Source organism: Clavelina lepadiformis, chromosome 3, assembly GCF_947623445.1.
Source record: "Clavelina lepadiformis chromosome 3, kaClaLepa1.1, whole genome shotgun sequence".
Taxonomy (NCBI): domain Eukaryota; kingdom Metazoa; phylum Chordata; class Ascidiacea; order Aplousobranchia; family Clavelinidae; genus Clavelina; species Clavelina lepadiformis.
In genome coordinates, this window is record NC_135242.1 from 4120623 (window position 1) to 4138719 (window position 18097).

The following is an 18097-nucleotide window of genomic DNA, read 5'->3' on the forward strand; positions in this document are numbered from 1 at the left end:
AGCCATGTATTAGTTTGCAAAACATGAAACCATCGAAGCATGAAGATATGACACTCCACGTATTGTAGTGACAAAATGACAATTGCGTGGTTCGCTGTGCATGACTGTTACTAATTAAAACTTTTGTTTAATCGTGAAGAAGTGAATTCAATTAAAGTCTGCAAATGGTAACATTTATTGACATGAAAAGACTTACACTGTCAGACACATGTGAATACAGCGATTTTCTGGGTTTAGAATGTTTGTATTAATACCTTTTTAACTAGTTTATTAGAATCAGATACCGTCTTGTCTTAGAAGTAGAGTTATTAATAATAGTGTAAGGCTCAGTCATTTAAAGTTACATGAGTGAAGTCAATGTTACGAAAAAGTCTGGTTTCATTTCTTCCCTAATAGGCCCCTGTAGAAATCCAGTTTAAGATAGTGTCACACAAGTATTACTTCCTTTTCTACTACGATCTTTAACCGCATTGCAAACTTTTTGGCTTGGTTTTAGTGCCCTCTGCCAAGACTACATTGTTGGGTAAATACAGTAAACAGGTAAATGTGCGTGTTTCCATGTTCTCAAGAGGTCAGTTCAGCCTATCTTGGATAAAAAGTAAAAAAGCACAATTGCATACATCAATTAATATCTTTTTTTGTGACAGAAATTTAAATGTATGGCTCTTAAGTGAATAAAAATAGAGAACTTGTTGCCAGGGTTTGACTGTGTATCTTGGCAACTGCAATTGGAAATGTCATAATTTGATTTACAAACAAGCTCAGAGCAATATTGGTTCCATTGAAAATCTTGTTACTTTTTGAATGAATTGTTTAACGCTTAAATGCTGATGTTGGCCCTCGACCGCGCACCGAGACGATCCCATGCGAGTTCGTTTCGTATCAAACGGAAAGTGTCCGAGAAGAAGGACTTATGGGGAGGTATGTACCTTGTGTCCCCACAAGACTGAACAAAAAATTCAACGGAAGCAAATGATCACTCTGTTTGCTTGCAACCATGATAACATCCTGGTGCCTAAGTTATATTAATGTATATGGATCTGGCTATAAATACACGTTATAGAAGTAGGTTTTTTCATCTCATTGTTATTTTATTCACTTGTGATTCTTTGGCATTTGATGCAAAAACTAAAACACGATGAAATTGCTACAGCATTATTTATGGAAGCAACATCGATGTAATTCCGTTGGTGTGAAAAATTTAGTAAGGCCAAAAATAATTCCGTTTCACCAACCTGATTGTTATCTATTGGCGGCATGTGCAGCAGACAGTGGAAAAGGTCACATGTAAACGTGCAACTGACTGACGACAATTTCCTGCCCAATGGAGAAAATGGCAATATTTCCAATCCATCAGCACTAAACGACACTTTTGAAAACTTTTTGAACTTTCTTTGATATGTTGACATAGCAAGTAAATTGTTAGGTATGAATGTGAGCAGACAATGGAATTATATACCAAGTAGTTTTGACATACGTTTAGCTTTTACCAAATCATTGATGACAATTATCAGCAAATATAATAAGTTCGTTTTATAAGCACTTGTAACACAAAAATCCAGCACAAAGTAAGATCGTTAGTATTAAGTCTAGCAGTAGCAACATATGTATACGGTGTCAGGGCAGTTTGAGAAGTGTGGAAATCTGTGAGTTAAGACTACAGCGCTGGTCATTGAACGTACTAAGTTTTACGTCATGTCATGCTGCAAGGCATAAACACAGTCTTCCTGTAGCGATACCAAAAGCAGTGTACTAATTTCAAAGGAAACTTTGCATCGGTGCTGCTGACTGTGTGATGATATTCCATGGTGTTATGATTTATGCTTCAGTTCACCAAGCTTATGATTCATGCTTGTTAGGTTATTGTTTTGGTTTCCATTAATTAAGAGATTTCAGCCAGCCCAAACGTTTGGTGAAGTTATGTTATCTATAACAGGTTTTTCAGTCAGGATTTAACAGAAGTCATGGCTTACGTCCCCAGTTTTTGTGGATGTTGATAGTTCATCTGCATCCAAGAAGCGTTATTCTGTCACTCCATAGATTTAAATCTTGAGAATATTTGCTGTTTGTGTAAGCAAAGATTCTAGCTCAGGATGAGCACACTAAAGCCTTTAAAAGCGTCCAGTTTGAAGGACTCTATTTTTAATAATCGCGTCAGAAGATCTTCATCAAGTGATGTTGATGTATCACCTTCATACGCGACAATTGGACCCAGGAGAAGATTATCAAAGAGCACCAGTGACACATCGACTCTTTTTTCACCAAGAACTCGTGTAGTCCATCCACCTGGTACGTGTTTTCTCTCTGCTCTGGTAGGTTTGTTTGCCCAACTAACGACGCCATTCAGGCCATTGAACCTGCGGACTATAACCATTTTTATTGACATTAGATAGTCAAACACAGCCTACCTTCCACTTTTGCTACATCGTTCAGTTGCTCGTTTTTCTGATGTAAAATAAAGTCAAGTGAATACAGTGGTATGTGAGGCATGTAGTTTACTTCACAAAGAATTTGTTGAGATTATCTTCAAATGACGTAGCATCAGGGTATGGTTTGGAAGAGTCTATTAAATAAATGTATCACTAGGACAGTTTCTCAAGGTTTGTTGTAATTTAAGGTAATTGGTATACACAGGTTATGGTCATGTTCGAGTTACATGGTTAGCCATTTACTTGGGAATTTATTGATCGTTCAGTGTGGTTATAAACCTTGTCCTAGTTACGTGAAGTTGAACTCAGTTGGAATTACTTTGTAAAACTTTTTGTATATGGTCTGTCTAAAATATGTTGTTTAAAAGGCCTTTGGAGTAAGTGTCACTCTTCTAGCATAATGGATGGACGTAGCATGTCACAGCAAAATCCATTGCCATTCAATATTGGCATTTCAGTAGTTCGTAATATTGTTGCTCAATAGGTGGTGTTTTGGTCAGCTTTCACTGCATGGTTATCCTACAGAATAAAGCCTTCGTACAATAAATACATTAATAACATTGTACATTGTACCTTTAATACATTGTTAACTTTCTCAGTTTAAAGTACTTTTAATTTGCTTGACTAGCAGGTAAAATAGCACCGTATTATTAGATTTCATGGGTTATGTGTCAGTGGTTATTAGATTTGTCAGATACCTTATTAGATTGTGTTTTGGATGATATGATAGAACCCTTATTCTATGATTATGTACCACATGCTTATGTATGAAGCCAAATGGCGGTTAGGTAATGGGTAGATGGTATAATCTATATTTCCTACCTTTTGGTAATCCTACTGGTATTTAATCTGGGTTATTCCTTGCATGTTTGTACAACATTTTGTTACAACCTATCCACATAACACCGTTTAACTGTTTTCAACACTTAACACTTTTCAACTGTTTTCACAAAATCACTTTTCATGGTTAATATAGAATAATCAGTTAAAATTAATGCAATTGCTCTGCTTATGAGCTATGATTGTCATTGCTAATAGCCACTTAACTTTATTGTAACTTTTAGGTTTCCAAGAAGACACCGCAAATTGGGTGAGTGGACCAATACAAGAATCAAAGAAAATGCCAGACCATCCTCCTCTACCTCAACGTAACAGGTTGGTTATTGACGCAATTTAGCAAACTAGCTAGTGGTGCTCACTATTGTATATTGTATAAATGTTTATTGAGTCTGGTCATTTCAGCTGCTTAAGTTGATATTGAGCATTATGGCCAGTTCATGAAGTTAGACATTACACATCAGACAACTTTATCAGACAGAATTAGGTTTCAATCATTACATCACAACAATGGGTTAGTTACAATGCAAAAGTAATTAGTCATGAATAACATGAGCAATAGTGACCTAATTTCTGGAAACATTAAAGCTGAATGTGAGAATGGTGATTTAACCTCAAAACATATGGTAGAAGCAGTACTTGTACTGCTACGTGTAGATTTGAGAGCGAGATTGCTAGAATGCTGCAAAGAAGAACTGTTATTCAAATTCTCTTTCAATATTGGGTTTAGCTTTTCTCCTAACTTCTCTGGTAAGTAAAGAAATGATGTAATACATGTATTACGTTACGTGACCAACAATCAGACGACAATGATTGCAATGCACTAATGTTGTTTTACAATTCCTAGTTTACTTGTTAAACACAACGTTAGATTAGTTTCATGAACCAGCTTGAAAGTTTTTAGCAGGTTTTATGACAATGCGACTGTTTTAATATCATCAAATCCAAGCTGTTATGAAATATTAATTGGATATACAGTACTAGTACAAAACTAAATTGTCCAATTCAAACTTTGGTTTATCTACCACCATGATTCCATTTGACAAAGACCTATCATTTATTCATTCATAGTACTATATTTGTTCATCGTTTGAATGATGCTAAAGTAAATTCTGTTGCACTGTGTTTGACGGCTTCCTGCTCTCCCAACTGCAGTGACGGCTATTTGGCGTACTTGTGTGAAAGTAGTAGCAGCTCGCCTTGCGTTCCGCTCTGTTTCTATTTATGCAGACAAGAAGGATGTGTCAGGCAGGCAATTTTTTATTTAAAAAAATTTTTTTGGCTTTTGCTCAGGTGTTGAACTAACCTGCATTGTGTGAAAGGCCTTTGAATAGAACAGCATTCTTGTCAGCAGTGACTTACTCTAAAATTTTATGAGGAATGTTTTGAGTTTTTGATACTGCATTGCAAGTGTAGGGAGTTAGACTTTTTAATGTATGTTTAGTTGCATTTCAATATTTAACGCCATGTTGGTATCGGGCACTTTGCCAGAGTTCAGTTTCCACACAAATGACAATATCTCATATAACACTATCCTAAAAATTACAACTACCACAACAACCCCAAATTCATGAAACGCTTATTGTTGGAAATAATGACGCAACCAGAATGAATTTTGCCATTGTGATAGGGGTATTTGTGAAAGGTGTATTGTATTTGTGTCATTGTGAAATGTGTATTTCAAGGAAAGAAAGTCTTGAGTCAGATACCTGACTAGTTTAAGAGGTAGGACAATGGAGCAGATCCAGCAATTGATGAAAGCAATTTTCCAAAACTCTTTGAAAAAGACAGTTTTTAATGAGCTATTTTTTCTAGTACTGTCATTTATTCTGTTGTTCTGGTAAATTATGTTTAGTCTTATACCATGACAGCCAGTTACTGCAGACAAAATTCAACGTTCTACACCAGAGGCAGCAACAACAATAATGTATGGTTTCAGACACCGTTTTGTGACTTAGACCAAAGTTACGTTGAACAAAAACCATGGTATATCATAATAAGGAATGTTATTTGTTTAGTTATTTATATGCAACATGGCAGTTATGAAAATAAAACCAAACTTGATTCTGAATTTTTTATTTTGTTTGGGTTTAATAAGCCTTGTTTGTTATTAGTCCACTTACCAATTTAAACTTCATATTTTCCAGGCCATCTGAGCCTCAGAGCATATCTATGTTGGAGAAAAGCCTAATTAAGGTCCATCAACCAAATGGGTCACTAAGCACAGTCAAGTACATGGATTCGACTGATATCAAAGTGAGTGCATAGTTGATGAAATGACAAACTGCCTGTTTTCCTCGTATAGTTAATTATTGTGGATTTTGCTTCTGCAAACTGACCTTTTTTCGTCAAGTTTCTTCATTTTCCATATTTTGATTCAATAAAACTGAAACAGAAACCAAGTTGAGAAAAAGCAGTTTTTTGAGTCTTGCTTTCATCATGCATCATGAATGACATGACATCATAAAAATTTAAATTTAAATTTCTTGGTCCAAGTTATGCAAATTGCATGCAGTGGCTTTGTTCACCATGACCACATTATTTAAATTAACTCACTTGTCTTTCCACCACTTTCTTTTCCGTAATTCACCTAAAAACGGAATTTTTTCTTAGTCAGAGACGCGAATGGAGTACGACACAGTTAATCGTGGTATATTTTAGGGCATAATCCGTGCCGTTACACGTCGCATACACCCTGACGGACTTTTCTTCGAAAATTCGTTCGGATTACGTTTGATCCACGCAGTAAGTGGAGATGTTTACTGGCTGCATCCAAACCTCACTATGGAAGAGGTGAAAGAAAAATATCACAACGAGCATCCAATGGATGAATGCAGGTAGTTATTTTTGGCGCCTTTCTACATTTTTCGCATGTTGGCATGATCGAAGTCAATTTGACTGCATAATGAAACCGGAAATTCTTACACAAAAAATTAAGCGACCCCAGCAATGTCCTCTCTCCTGTCTATTTATCAATCGCCAGCAAACGCGTGCCCTGCTGTTAACTACTCACCAGACACTAGTTCAATAGCCCATGCCTTTAACAAGGAAAGTTGTTTGCAGGTACGAACTAAGAGTCCGTTATTTACCAAAGAACCTTCAGGAACTCCACGACCGAGACCGAGCTACATTCAGTTTCTATTACGAGCAGGTAAGATGCCAACAACCTGATGTAGCTCACTTGTTAAACATAAGTATTATCATCACGTAAGTCTTGCAGTTGCGCCATCGCGGTTACGACTTGTTCGTGTCGCAATCCGGCGCAAGACCTAACGTAACGCGATTGAATTAATTCTACAAAAACCGCAAAACGGCTCAACGAGCGGATATACAAAGTGAAGGTCTGCTTCAAATCACTTGGCGTTTCTGCCCATTTATTTCTGTTTTGTGCACCCTGAGCTGTACATTCTTATTTATTGTATGAGCTTAACGAATGTCGTACAGTGTTTTACAAAGGGAGCAGTAGGCACAGGTCTACCACCTCACAGACATGCTGCCACTCATTTAATTGTCAATCAAATTATTTGTCAAACCCATTGGGGATCGCCTAATATGTCCCGTGGCAGTGACCGATTTCCCACCATTGCTAGTTTGTAGAAGGAAAGATATTTGCTGAAGCAACCATCGCTGCTAATGCTTTGTGTCCAGGCAGTAACTATTGTCCATCGAGTTTGAACATTTTTCTCTGTCCACTGTTCTAGGTCTTCAGGGAATTTGCTTACCAAGAGTTTTGCTAAAATACCGTCTGTGTATTCAGGTATTTTGCGATTACTTACAAGTTATCGCCGAGAAGATTGAAAGCGATACTTCAGTCAAACTCGGATGCCTTGAACTGCGACGATTTTACAAAGATATGCCGAAGGATGTCTTTGATAAGAAATCCAACTTCGAATTACTCGAGTAAGTCAGCCCATGATGTGATAACTTACCACTTCCTAGAAATATTTGCTCACCAGGCAACCTCTAGCACTAGCTGAATTAAAATGAATGTGAACAGGCTAGCCTAATCCCTAACCAAGGCCAAGGTTTATAAACTTGGATTGTACTTTTATGGTTTGGCCACTATTTCTAATCACAAAATTCACAATCTAACTAACTGATGATCATCTCAGTAACTAAATTTTAATTTTATTTAAATTAAATTTTAATTTTAACATCTGTCAAACGAAATTTCCAGAAAGGACGTCGGATTGCGCAAGTTTTTCCCACAATGCGTCATCGAGTCTTACAGGACGCGGGATCTCCGCAAGACAGTGACAAAAGAATTTAAAGCGGTCGCAGGCTTCACTGGCGAGCAATGTGTCTTTAGATTTTTCGAGATATTGAAACGGATCACGAGATTCGATCAGGAAATGTACAAATGTGCACTCGGGGTAGGTTGACGTTTATAAACTATTCCTGGGTCAACGAAATTCTTTGAAGGCCTCCATTGGGATATAACCCATGTAATTCAAGAATCTGATTTATTTTACTTCTAAGCCCGACAAAATCTTTTAAACAAGTAGTGTTGTTACCAAACGTGATTTCAGACATCTTTTCCAGGAAAATTTATTTATCTTTATTAAACTGCTATAATTTTCACACTATGCAGGCCGTACTTTGTAGCGAAGTGACGGTTTAATTAGTGAAGTATTATCCTTTGTAAATAGGTTTGTCAAATGTGGAAAACTTTATAATATATTTCAGACCGGTTGGAGCGTGTCCGTCGAGCTTGTTATTGGCCCAGAAGTTGGAATAAGTTATTGGACCGACAAAGGAGCAACCCCAACAGTCCTGGCCGAGTTTCATCAGGTATTCAAATCGATTTTACATCTGTGCCCTCACGATGACCAGTATCCGTGTGAATTTTCACTGTTAACAGAACCAGAAATACATTTTCATAAACAAATGAAAAAGTACATGGTACAGCCAAAACCATCACCATGCAATTTTCTGTAAAAGTTTTCTTGTTCTGTGAAGTCCAACAAGACTAACTAGAAAAAATATCCACGTAACCGGCTTCGTCATACATTAATATTTTAGCGCTTCCAAGTAAACGAAATACGTAATGCTTTCGTTGGTACCGCCATGCTATGGTGATAAGCGAATAATCATGTAAGCACTGTTTTGGTTATGGCTGTTTAGCATAGAAGAGAAAATGATAACGTTTAGGACCAGCCCCGGTGCAATTATAGGTATAGATGGGTAGATGTTATGGCTGGATAGTGGATTTACCGTTGCAAAGTCAGTCGTCATTTATTGTACAGAAACGACATTTTGCATATTTCGTTTTAGCCGTTTTTTTCAAAGTTTTATGTTTTCTGACTTCAGGTTCTGTCAATCAAAACCGACTCCGCAACCGACCCGAGAAGAAAAGGGGTCCTACTGCTCAAGATACAAGGAGCTAACGACGTAAGTTTAAGCATAAACCGACTTCCGTGTGTTGCAGTTAGCTCGTATTTAAGCTTTTTCTTATGAAAGCTCTTGCCAGTCAGGGATACTTGTTTGGATTCGGCTTCGATTTGTAGGTTTTGTTTGAAAATTGGTTAAATTGATCCTAATCCTGATTTTCTTAGAGAATGAAACATTGTCAAAAAATGTTTTCAGTGATTGTTGTTTATCTCTTGTAAACCACAAATGTTAGATACAGAAAAAATAACAAATCATGCATGATGTCAATCTCATCCATCGAGGTGATGATACTTTTACCTTGGCTGTAGCTCTTGTAGAGTTGTGATGTCAATTCCGCTTAGTATCTGATCGATGATTTTTTTAATTAAACAACTATGTCTGAGTAGTGATTGTTTTTAGTCTGTGCTTTGAAGTCGACCTTATTCTAATTTGCCGCTTGAAATTTTACTCAATGGATCAGTGGGCGTGGGTCGACTGCCCACCCTAGTGAGTTGTGTGATCGTTCGATTTAGTAATCCACGATTGGCCGGTTGTAATGCGGTAAAAGCCTTACACCCCTATGCATGGCAGTCAAGCGTATTTTACCATTCCATACAAATTAATATCGAATAACAGGATTCAGTTGTAAATATTTTGTATCCTACTCAGCCTCTCACCATCACGGCCCAGTCACTATTCGTTGCCGAGAACATAGCGGATCTAATAGACGGATACTGCCGCATCGTCAACAGCACTGACCAGAGTTTCATTGTGCAAGCTGTGAGTATTGCATGTTACATGATCAGGAGCGAATATGATATTGCGTATGGTATAAATTGAACATTCTTCGTCAACCGTTCATATCGATTGGTTTCTCTTTCCAAAACCACGGCAACGTGTATGCTATGACAAAATATCAAATGTGTCAGAGTGTAAATAGTTCGTGCACTTCCGCAAGCTCTTCGATAGCACTTTCTACAAAAAACAGTAATTTTATTTTATGAAATTAATTGCTGTCTTTAACGTAAACAAGGATTATTATTAATGATATTTTATACGAAAATAACGATCTCCCGTTTTTGATTCCCTGCAGCTGAACAAACGCGAGCTGCCACCGACGCCTGGCAACGACATGGCAAGCCACGTCGCGGTTGAAGCCAGTCCGGTTAGGTCAATGTCGAAGAGAGATCATTCGCAAGGAATAAATTCAGGTAGTTTGGTTACAATATGCCTCATGTATGCCGATTTACAAAACGTGTCATATTGTATGGATTTGGTTTTTCAATTTTATCTTGCAATGGCCAACTTCTTTAAATTTCGATGTGCTTGTACAATCTACACACAATTCAGGAGCAAAATGTTGGAAAGTAATTCGAAGCAAAAACATCAGAGCCAGCGTAGATGCAAACATTTTAATTGCAGACGTTGCATTGACAATGATTAATTATAGTCATTACTCAAAATCTTAATCTGCAAATTAAAATCATTTTATCTAACTCTAATCCCAATGGTTTGCTTTGAATTTGAATGCAATTTTAATGAGTCCATAAGCACCTGGCACTCGTGTTGGCGGTCGCTATGAGCGCTTTTTCTTTTGTCATTCGGTTTATGCACGCTGTTGTGAATGACAGCAACGTCAGCTGGAGAATGGAGAGTGGTGACGTATATGAATTTAGAGGAGGCCTCGTCTCCGGTTTACAAATTCAATCAAATATTCGTGAAACAAATGAGAAATGTTACAAAAGTTTGTTTATTGCCACTGCTCTGTTACAAAAACGAAAGTTAATTTCGGTGATATGTGAATATCGTAAGTAGGTCATCGGTCAGAAACGTTGCCTGTTGTTAAAGACAGGCGGTTAGGTTGGCGAAAAACATGAATAAAAAAGGTAGCGTGGTAAGTTTTACGGTGAAAAAGCGATAGCTTATGTAAATATGTCCCAAACACGCAAAACATTAGAGCTCTATAAATTAATAAAATCGATGCCGTTTCGCATGTGACAATCACTTCATAGTGACGTCACAATCTGAACCCTTTCACTTGAGGCTGGTACTCGAATGGTTGCTGTAGTTGATTCTGCCCCGGGTAGTAATATGCCATAGTCTGTGGCTGTTGTTCGAACACAACTGTGCCGTCACCGTCAGTCGGTTGATCATTTTGTTTAATTTTCTTTGTTTTGTTGTTCTTGTTGCCTTTACTAGGCTGGTAGTTTTTCTTTTTGCTTAACCATTTTCTATTTTTATCAATCGTCTTCTCGCGTTCATCGTTTTTCTTGTCGTCGTTCTCGTTTGCCATTTTCGTCTCTTTTTCTTTTGATTCAACCTCGGACTCCTCCAAGTCGATGGAACTATCATTATTTGCATCATCGTCGATTTCCGATTCATACTCTTCTGTGCTGACCGGATTCTCATAAACAACTCTGGTTCCGTTTGTCGGGTTTCCGTCACTCAGCTCCGTCTTGATCGCATTTTCCTCTGCTTTTCTCCGCTTTCGAAGCAGGTAACATACCACCACGATGGAAAGGATGACGATAACTAGGATTCCTCCACTAACCGCAGACGCAATAATGATCACCATTGTGTCGTTAGCAGATGACTCGGACGTTTCATCAACTTCCAGGGATATCTTTCTTCTTGCCATGCCTAAAGTCGTCAAAATGTGTGTTATCAAAACTGTATGCACAGCAGCACATTTAACATTCGAAGTTAACTTTGCTGATCTTGGATTAGCTTGTGAAACACGAAATTGGAATTACAGCTCTCGCTTGTAACTCATGCGATGTTCCTATTGGTACCTTCTACGTTCTTCGCGGTGCACGTCCAGTTTCCTTGATCTGACTTCTTGGTCCGTGTTAGAACTAAGGTCATTCCACCATTTTCCAGCCTTAACCTGTCATTGCTTGTAAAATTAAAAGGGCCAAGATTGTTGGCATGGCGCGGAGGCCGCCACTTTACCGTGGCTACCGGAATGGCATCAACTTGGCATGTAAGTCGCGTTTCTTCACCATGTATTGCCTGAAATAGACACAAAAAACTACAAACTCGGAAGGTTAGATTCTTCATGTTACGTCACATAGTGTCTTTGTTTCGAGACAAAAGCAAAGAAGTCGAATTACTTGGACTCGGCGTTCTACGGCACCCACGAAAGTTGGCTTGGTGGCTTTTACAACTCTTATCGAAATTGTCTGTGATGCTCGCTGCTTATTGTTGCTGTAGTGAGCGTGGCAAGCGTACGTTCCATTGTCTGTCATTCGCAGGTTAGACACCACCAATGTCCCATTAAGGTAAGACTGCGAAAGAGTTAAACGAATTGCTATATGCTGTGTTTGACTTGGTATTTAAGCCACGATATAACTAAGGTGCAAACATTTTTCGTTGACAATACTTTGAGATTAGGGTTAAGTTACTGCCTAACCTGTATCCTGCTGCGCTGGTACGGTTGTATATAACCAGCTTGCGGCGTTTTCCATATCGCTATCAATGCCCAGGATATGTTGCAATGCAGAGCCACAGTTTGGTTTAGAACAAATTTGTCATTTAGATTGTCGTGCTGTCGCAATACTTCAATCTGGTCGCGTAAATGACAGAAAATTTTGCTGAAGAATTACAACTAAAAGCATCCCAACACAGCTAAAAACCAATTTTGCTTTTACTTTAGCACCATTAGAACCAGCATATGCTGCTAACACTACTTCTTTGGTTCGGCAAATCCAAAAACTAAAACATAACTTAGACAACTTACACTTTCAATACTTGGCTTCTTGCATGTCACTGTTTTGTCTCTTTTTTTCCTACACGCGTCTGGTGGCGAGTCTGTTGTCTTAATCGTCTTTCCTCTAGATGACGTCGTGAGCCACCTGTTCAAGCGCAAAGAATTATTTTAGCGCACAAACCTATTTTGCATAACAGAAATTGTTTGGCGCCGAAATCGCGCTTAAAATATCTGGCCGTGTCAAATTAATGCCGCTTTTAATTGCTTTGAATTTTAGTTTAATTACAAATGGCACCAACCCATAAAGTGTAATGCTTTATTAAAAAGCTGTGCATTACTTAATTGTATTCTAGCTCCAGTCGTAGTCTACACCAGTATGTGTAACATCAAGCACAAAGCTCAGTACCGTATAAGTTCACGGGCGTTGCAGTCGCAGATTAGGGGATTGTCCCAAAACGTCAGTGTAGACAGGCGACCCATTTGAATGAAACTGCTCCAGTGGATCCGTTTGATTCGGTTATTGGCGATGTTTAGCTTTTCCAGTTTCGTCAGGTAGGATATACCGACTGCAATAGTAATCAGTATAAATGGTTGTCAGGTTAGTCCATGGCCGATGTGATGATATTTGACAATTTTATTCGCCTCCATTGGGCAGAACAACATTCGACTAAATGGATTCAGTCTAAGCGTTTTCTGTTCTTGCATTATCAAGTGTTGCGATCTGCAATGACGTCACACTCGACAAGTTAAAGCCTTATTATTGCCATTAACAGGCAGCTAACTCTTCATTTCACCGAAAACCATTTAGTTAAATGGCGTGAAAAGTTTGCAGTGTGTTGTGTACAAATGCAGTAGTACAAGAGTTGTCTTTGCCATGCACGAAAATCACTAAAAATGTCGGGTTTCCATGAAACCCATCGCATTAAGATTTCCCCAGTCGTAGAAGGGCGTACTATAATTGTGAGCTGCCACGCATGAAAGTTATCTTGTGCTATATATGGTCATACATTTCGTCACGTAGAAAACAAGATAACCGGGACTAATTTTTACCTCGTAGGATGCTGCTATATGGCAGCACGCTATCTGTGACAAGCATTCGTGAGGTTTAGTCAGCAACTGATAGCCCGACGAAGCTTTTCTGAAAAGGCGGATTTTGTTACATCCGTTTCTAACGGTTATGCTTGATCTCATAATGCAGGCAGCTGTAATCCAATGCATTTTGACCATAGAGCATATAAGCGCGTAGAAACCTTAGGAATTTGGACCAAGTCTTTGAAGCCTGGACACTGATTGACTAGTTATCTGATCGTGGAGTCCTAACACTCTTGTCAGTTTCAATTGCAAAAGCGTGAAGTCAGCGGCAATGTCGGTCACCGGGTACCTCAAGATCACCGGCAATCCACCAAAACGACGCGATAGTCATAAAGTCATCTACGCAACCGTTCGCAAACCGAAAAAGATCCGCTATTCGGATGAATGGCAAGCCCTGCAGCTTCCAAGAGAGGTGATAACTATTCATGAAGCGTTTCCTGGACTAGCAAAGGTTTATGTGTCCGGTAAGTCTCAATTTGGTTTTGTTTTGCTTTTAATCACAGGACTGGCAACTAGGCACGCAGTCGTCTCACGAAGCCAGGAAAGAAAACACGTCATAGCTTATGCTTCGCAACGAGCTTTTTTAACATCGAAAGCTACTTAGATCGTCTAACCGTTTTTGTGTTGTAGGAAAACACGTAAAGGAAAATTGTAAATAGTATTAGCAGGCAATATTTTAAGATTTGGATTACTTTCCGCTAGTTTTGTGCAGTTAGACCAGTACAGGTAGTAGGACAGTACAATAAGTCAGGCTATTCGCATAAATATGGCCTTAATAATGTTGTGTGTTCCCTTGGTATGACAACATGTACCTGGGAAAGAATCCAGTTGGTTATCATTAAGATAAAGTAACCGCAGCTTCGTCGTTTGAGAAAACGTTCCATCATCCACGTGACGAAGCTTGTTATGTTCCAAGTGCAAGCTGGAAAAGAAAACCGATTACAAAGTTATAACTTCGCTCCGCGTGAATTAAACTCAGAAGCTACAGTATAACTGTACTAGTTTGCTCGAGCAGTGTCAAATGTACTCAAGGGCTTACGTGTCCAGGCTTGTTAACGCTTCGAAGGTGTCTCTCGTCACTCGACTGATGTTGTTTTTATCGAGTATAAGTTTGGTGAGCGCATTCATGCCACGAAAACTGCTGCTGTTGATATTCGTGATGTTATTTCTGAAATGACGTGAAATGTAGATAAGTCACAAACTTTGCGCGTGAATAAAACACAAATAAGATGTGTGTTCGCGTTAACGCAGCATACGGGCTTTTGCCTGTTGGACAAGAGGCATCGTTGTGCATTATTTGATCCTATGCCATTTCACTACCAATTTTGAATTGTTAACGTCATTGGTGTACTACTGTATATACATTTAATTTTTTTGGCTACGCAACATAACGGTTTCATACAAACTCCAACCATGGCCTCCACGAAAACCCACACATTCGTTTGTCTTACCCATACAGATACAAAGTCTCTATTCCAGCCGCAGGTAACCCATATGGTATCCTCGTGAGCGACATCTGGTGGCAGTAGGTATCCTTTCCGCAATGGCTGCATGGACACAAAACCTCTTGTGATTGAGCAAGTGGTAGCAAAGCCCATTGTTGCGTAATCATACCAATTTGTTGAAGGTTAGACGACCCGGGGTATAGTTGTAGTAGGGTCACAAAAGCAGATAGCGCGTTGTACAGCACAAGACATGTAGTAAACCGTGTGCTTAGTGGACTAGACATGTCACTGTGTTCACAAAATAAAAAAAAACTAATCCATCACATAACGTCGTAGGCCAAACGGTTAAAGGCTTAAATTCGTTGTACGTTATAAAATATCTAAATCATACCAATGCGACAAAATTTGTTGCGTTGTTTCCAGTACTGAGTCAACGGAAGTGCAGATGCGTAATTTACAGTCAAATCACAAACGTTTCCTGCCAATGTGATTATGCGCGTAATGGTCAGACTATGTGTGTAAAGTTATCGTCAATTATCGCAGATATACGTTATGAATAGATTTTTAAGCTAGTCATCAGGCCGTAAAGCAGACAAGCCTCGTAGATATAATCTGCTTTGACCATGCACCTTTGTGCAAAGCTAGATTTCTTGAAGGTGCAGGCTCTTAAAATTTTGCTACCAGTTTCTACTAATTTTATTATAGGGCTGAATGAGTCGTTGTCAAGAGGTGCGTTGTATTCCATACAGTTACTTTGCATCACGACGCCGTAAAATTTCTTTGAGAACCCAATAAACTGTAAACAATAAACTTCGTTAACTGTCATAAATTTTCCACCGGTATTTACAAGCAAGGTGCAGTCACAGGACTTTTTTCGCTGGTGTTAAGAAAAAAACTGTTGCTTAATCTCCTGCGTTCTGACGTCACATTTAAAAAAGATTTGCTCCACTGTTCGCTGCCAATTTGCTTGTTCCACCAAATAGAGAATCGATTGTGCCGATATAATTAATCTTCGCCCGATAAGGATACTTTGTCTTTGATTTGATGCATTTGCGTAAGCCAAAGTAGAATACGTATTTAAACATGTACATTGAAGCCTTATTCAAACTCCCTAATAGTTTGACAATTCGTTAATTGTATTACCAACTTTTACTTAGCAATATGCTTTTAATTGATAAGTGGTTTCAGGCTTTTTGGTAGGACGCCAGTTAGGTCATTTGGGTAGAGCCAGTTTTACTTAATGTTGTTTTTTTTTCGGATTTAGCTTTGTATTTGCAACGGGTTACGATACAGTCACCTTACATAAAAAATCGCCGTTTTACAGAATTTCTATTCATTTGCTTTCTTTTTATATGTCTGACACCAACGCTCTAGAAGTCTAGATGTCTAGAGTATTAAAAAAACCAGTTGCAACGCACTTTTACACTTGTAAGTTTATCATTTTATTGACTGATTTTTTAGTCTAATATGCTGACGTGGTTGTCGACTCGTCGTCATCTTAACTTATCAACCGTCATAACTTTCTCACCACTCTAGCTCTATTTTTGCTTATTATTTATAACTGTTTCGCTATACGGTTGCCTAGAACTTTCTGACTTGGTTCTTTCAGTCTGCTTTAATTCTAAATAGTTTTAGAACATCAGGGCACCTTCATTATACGGCATTTCCCGCCTGGTTCACGTACAAGTGTTCTTTCGTCTGGAAATTCTTCGTTGATTTTAGCAATCGCCTCGGGCTTTTAGAGCCGTTATGTTCATTTGTTTACGGTTGGCCGCCGCACGGTCAATATTTAGCTCTTCAACTGTTTTCTAGTCGTTTTTCCTTGCCAGAATGATGGCGTATTAAAGAAGTTGTGATGTTGCGGCCATGTTAATGTTATTTTTATAGTAATTGATCTAACACTATTTACCCTTCGCCTATCAAATTTTAAAACTGATTTACGCTACGACCCTGTCAAGTATTAAGACTAGTAGACCCTGCTATAAGGCGCTTCGGCCGGACATACTTTAAGGCTTAAGAATTTAATGATAGATTTTTTAAAACCGGTCGCGCCGTTTGCTCAATGTGGATAAAAGTAGGGCAAAGTTAATCCTCTTATAAATGTGTTCTGCTTTTAAGTGGCAAATAATTAATTTGCGCTTCTGGATTTTGTGTTTATATTGCCGAAAATAATTTTAAGATAAACATTATGGGTCGCTGACGACTCGTGAAAACGTATTATTGCAATCGTGTTTTTATCAGAAATCAGCTTGGAAGTGGCGAGAACTGTACGCACACGCAGTGCTGCGAAATGAGTCTCTACCTTAATCCTAAAGCCAGGAAAGTCCAAACTGCGTAATTAGAATTCTAACTAAAAAATTTTGGCATTATCTTCAATTTGATTTAACACTAGTCGCAAACTCAAAAAGTTCAAAATTTTTCACCCGCAATTTTGTGTATAGTGGTATTATTCCGTGTATTTACGCATATTATGGGAAATGAATACACCAGGAGTGTGTTGATTAAATGCTAGGTCGGTGAATTTTCGTTCTTCGATAAAAAAGTTATTGTTTGCTCCAATTCAAGCAATTGACATTAGACGCATTTTGCTTCGAGCTTTAAAAGAATTGCTGAATTTCTACATATACGTGAATGTTTGTACAAAACCACTGGTAAAAAGTGGCGGTCTGCGTGTCTAACTCCGACATTTTCAGGCCAGGCACGTTGGCAGTTGTGCGGTCTTGCCTGTTTCCGGTGCTCACGACATTTCTAACCGATTCAATGCTTGATTCCCTATGACGTTTACTCATTGAATGAAAGAGGATACAAGCTCGTTTGCTCGATGTTCCTGTACTTTCTCCATCATTTCGTTCCTACTTTATTTAGTCGCTGTGTTGCGCACCACACTGCGAAGGTGAAAGAGAGGTTTATGAAAATTTTGTAAAAATTAACGGTTGTTGGGGTACCGGTGATTGTACGAGTTGATTATTATGAAGGAAATAAGTTGTAATGACGTAGTACTGTATGTTTCCTGAGTGAAAGCTCTATGTTCAAACGTGACTGACGCACAAATCTGAGCAGTGTCTACTAAACATATTATGCGTCATATTGCAATATTTTTAGTAACTTGCTGAAAATTCGGCAGCAACGCGTCAGATAGATTTCCGCACCTAACCGAACTTAGCAATTTCATCTCCGCCCAAAACGTCTTCGTATTACGTTGTATTTCCGTTTAC

At 38.5% G+C, this 18097-nt stretch overlaps 2 protein-coding genes across 11 annotated transcripts in view; one reads left to right on the top strand and one right to left on the bottom strand.

Annotated features, from left to right (window-relative positions):
• LOC143448287 (focal adhesion kinase 1-like) overlaps nt 1-18097 on the top strand; it is a 62699-nt gene that overhangs the window by 13809 nt on the left and 30793 nt on the right. For all 8 annotated transcript variants that reach the window (XM_076947950.1, XM_076947952.1, XM_076947951.1 and 5 more), the window contains 10 exons: nt 3494-3584; nt 5414-5522; nt 5928-6103; nt 6330-6417; nt 7024-7166; nt 7444-7639; nt 7953-8057; nt 8577-8657; nt 9306-9416; nt 9730-9847. In XM_076947950.1, the coding sequence (XP_076804065.1) occupies nt 3494-3584; nt 5414-5522; nt 5928-6103; nt 6330-6417; nt 7024-7166; nt 7444-7639; nt 7953-8057; nt 8577-8657; nt 9306-9416; nt 9730-9847 (1218 nt within the window). The remainder of the gene's footprint in view (nt 1-3493; nt 3585-5413; nt 5523-5927; nt 6104-6329; nt 6418-7023; nt 7167-7443; nt 7640-7952; nt 8058-8576; nt 8658-9305; nt 9417-9729; nt 9848-18097) is intronic.
• LOC143448289 (uncharacterized) lies at nt 10366-16632 on the bottom strand. 3 transcript variants are annotated; one of them, XM_076947960.1, is made up of 10 exons: nt 15274-16632; nt 14889-15170; nt 14477-14605; nt 14250-14359; nt 12752-12911; nt 12376-12490; nt 12049-12201; nt 11750-11923; nt 11429-11648; nt 10366-11276 (listed from the first exon to the last, which is right to left on the bottom strand). In XM_076947960.1, exons 2-10 carry the CDS (start codon nt 15164-15166, stop codon nt 10654-10656), a joined length of 1962 nt encoding a protein of 653 aa, XP_076804075.1. In that variant the 5' UTR covers nt 15167-15170; nt 15274-16632; the 3' UTR covers nt 10366-10653. The 3 variants fall into 3 exon arrangements, with proteins under 3 accessions (XP_076804075.1, XP_076804076.1, XP_076804074.1); XM_076947961.1 differs by having other exon boundaries at nt 14889-14984; nt 15052-16632; XM_076947959.1 differs by having other exon boundaries at nt 14889-16632.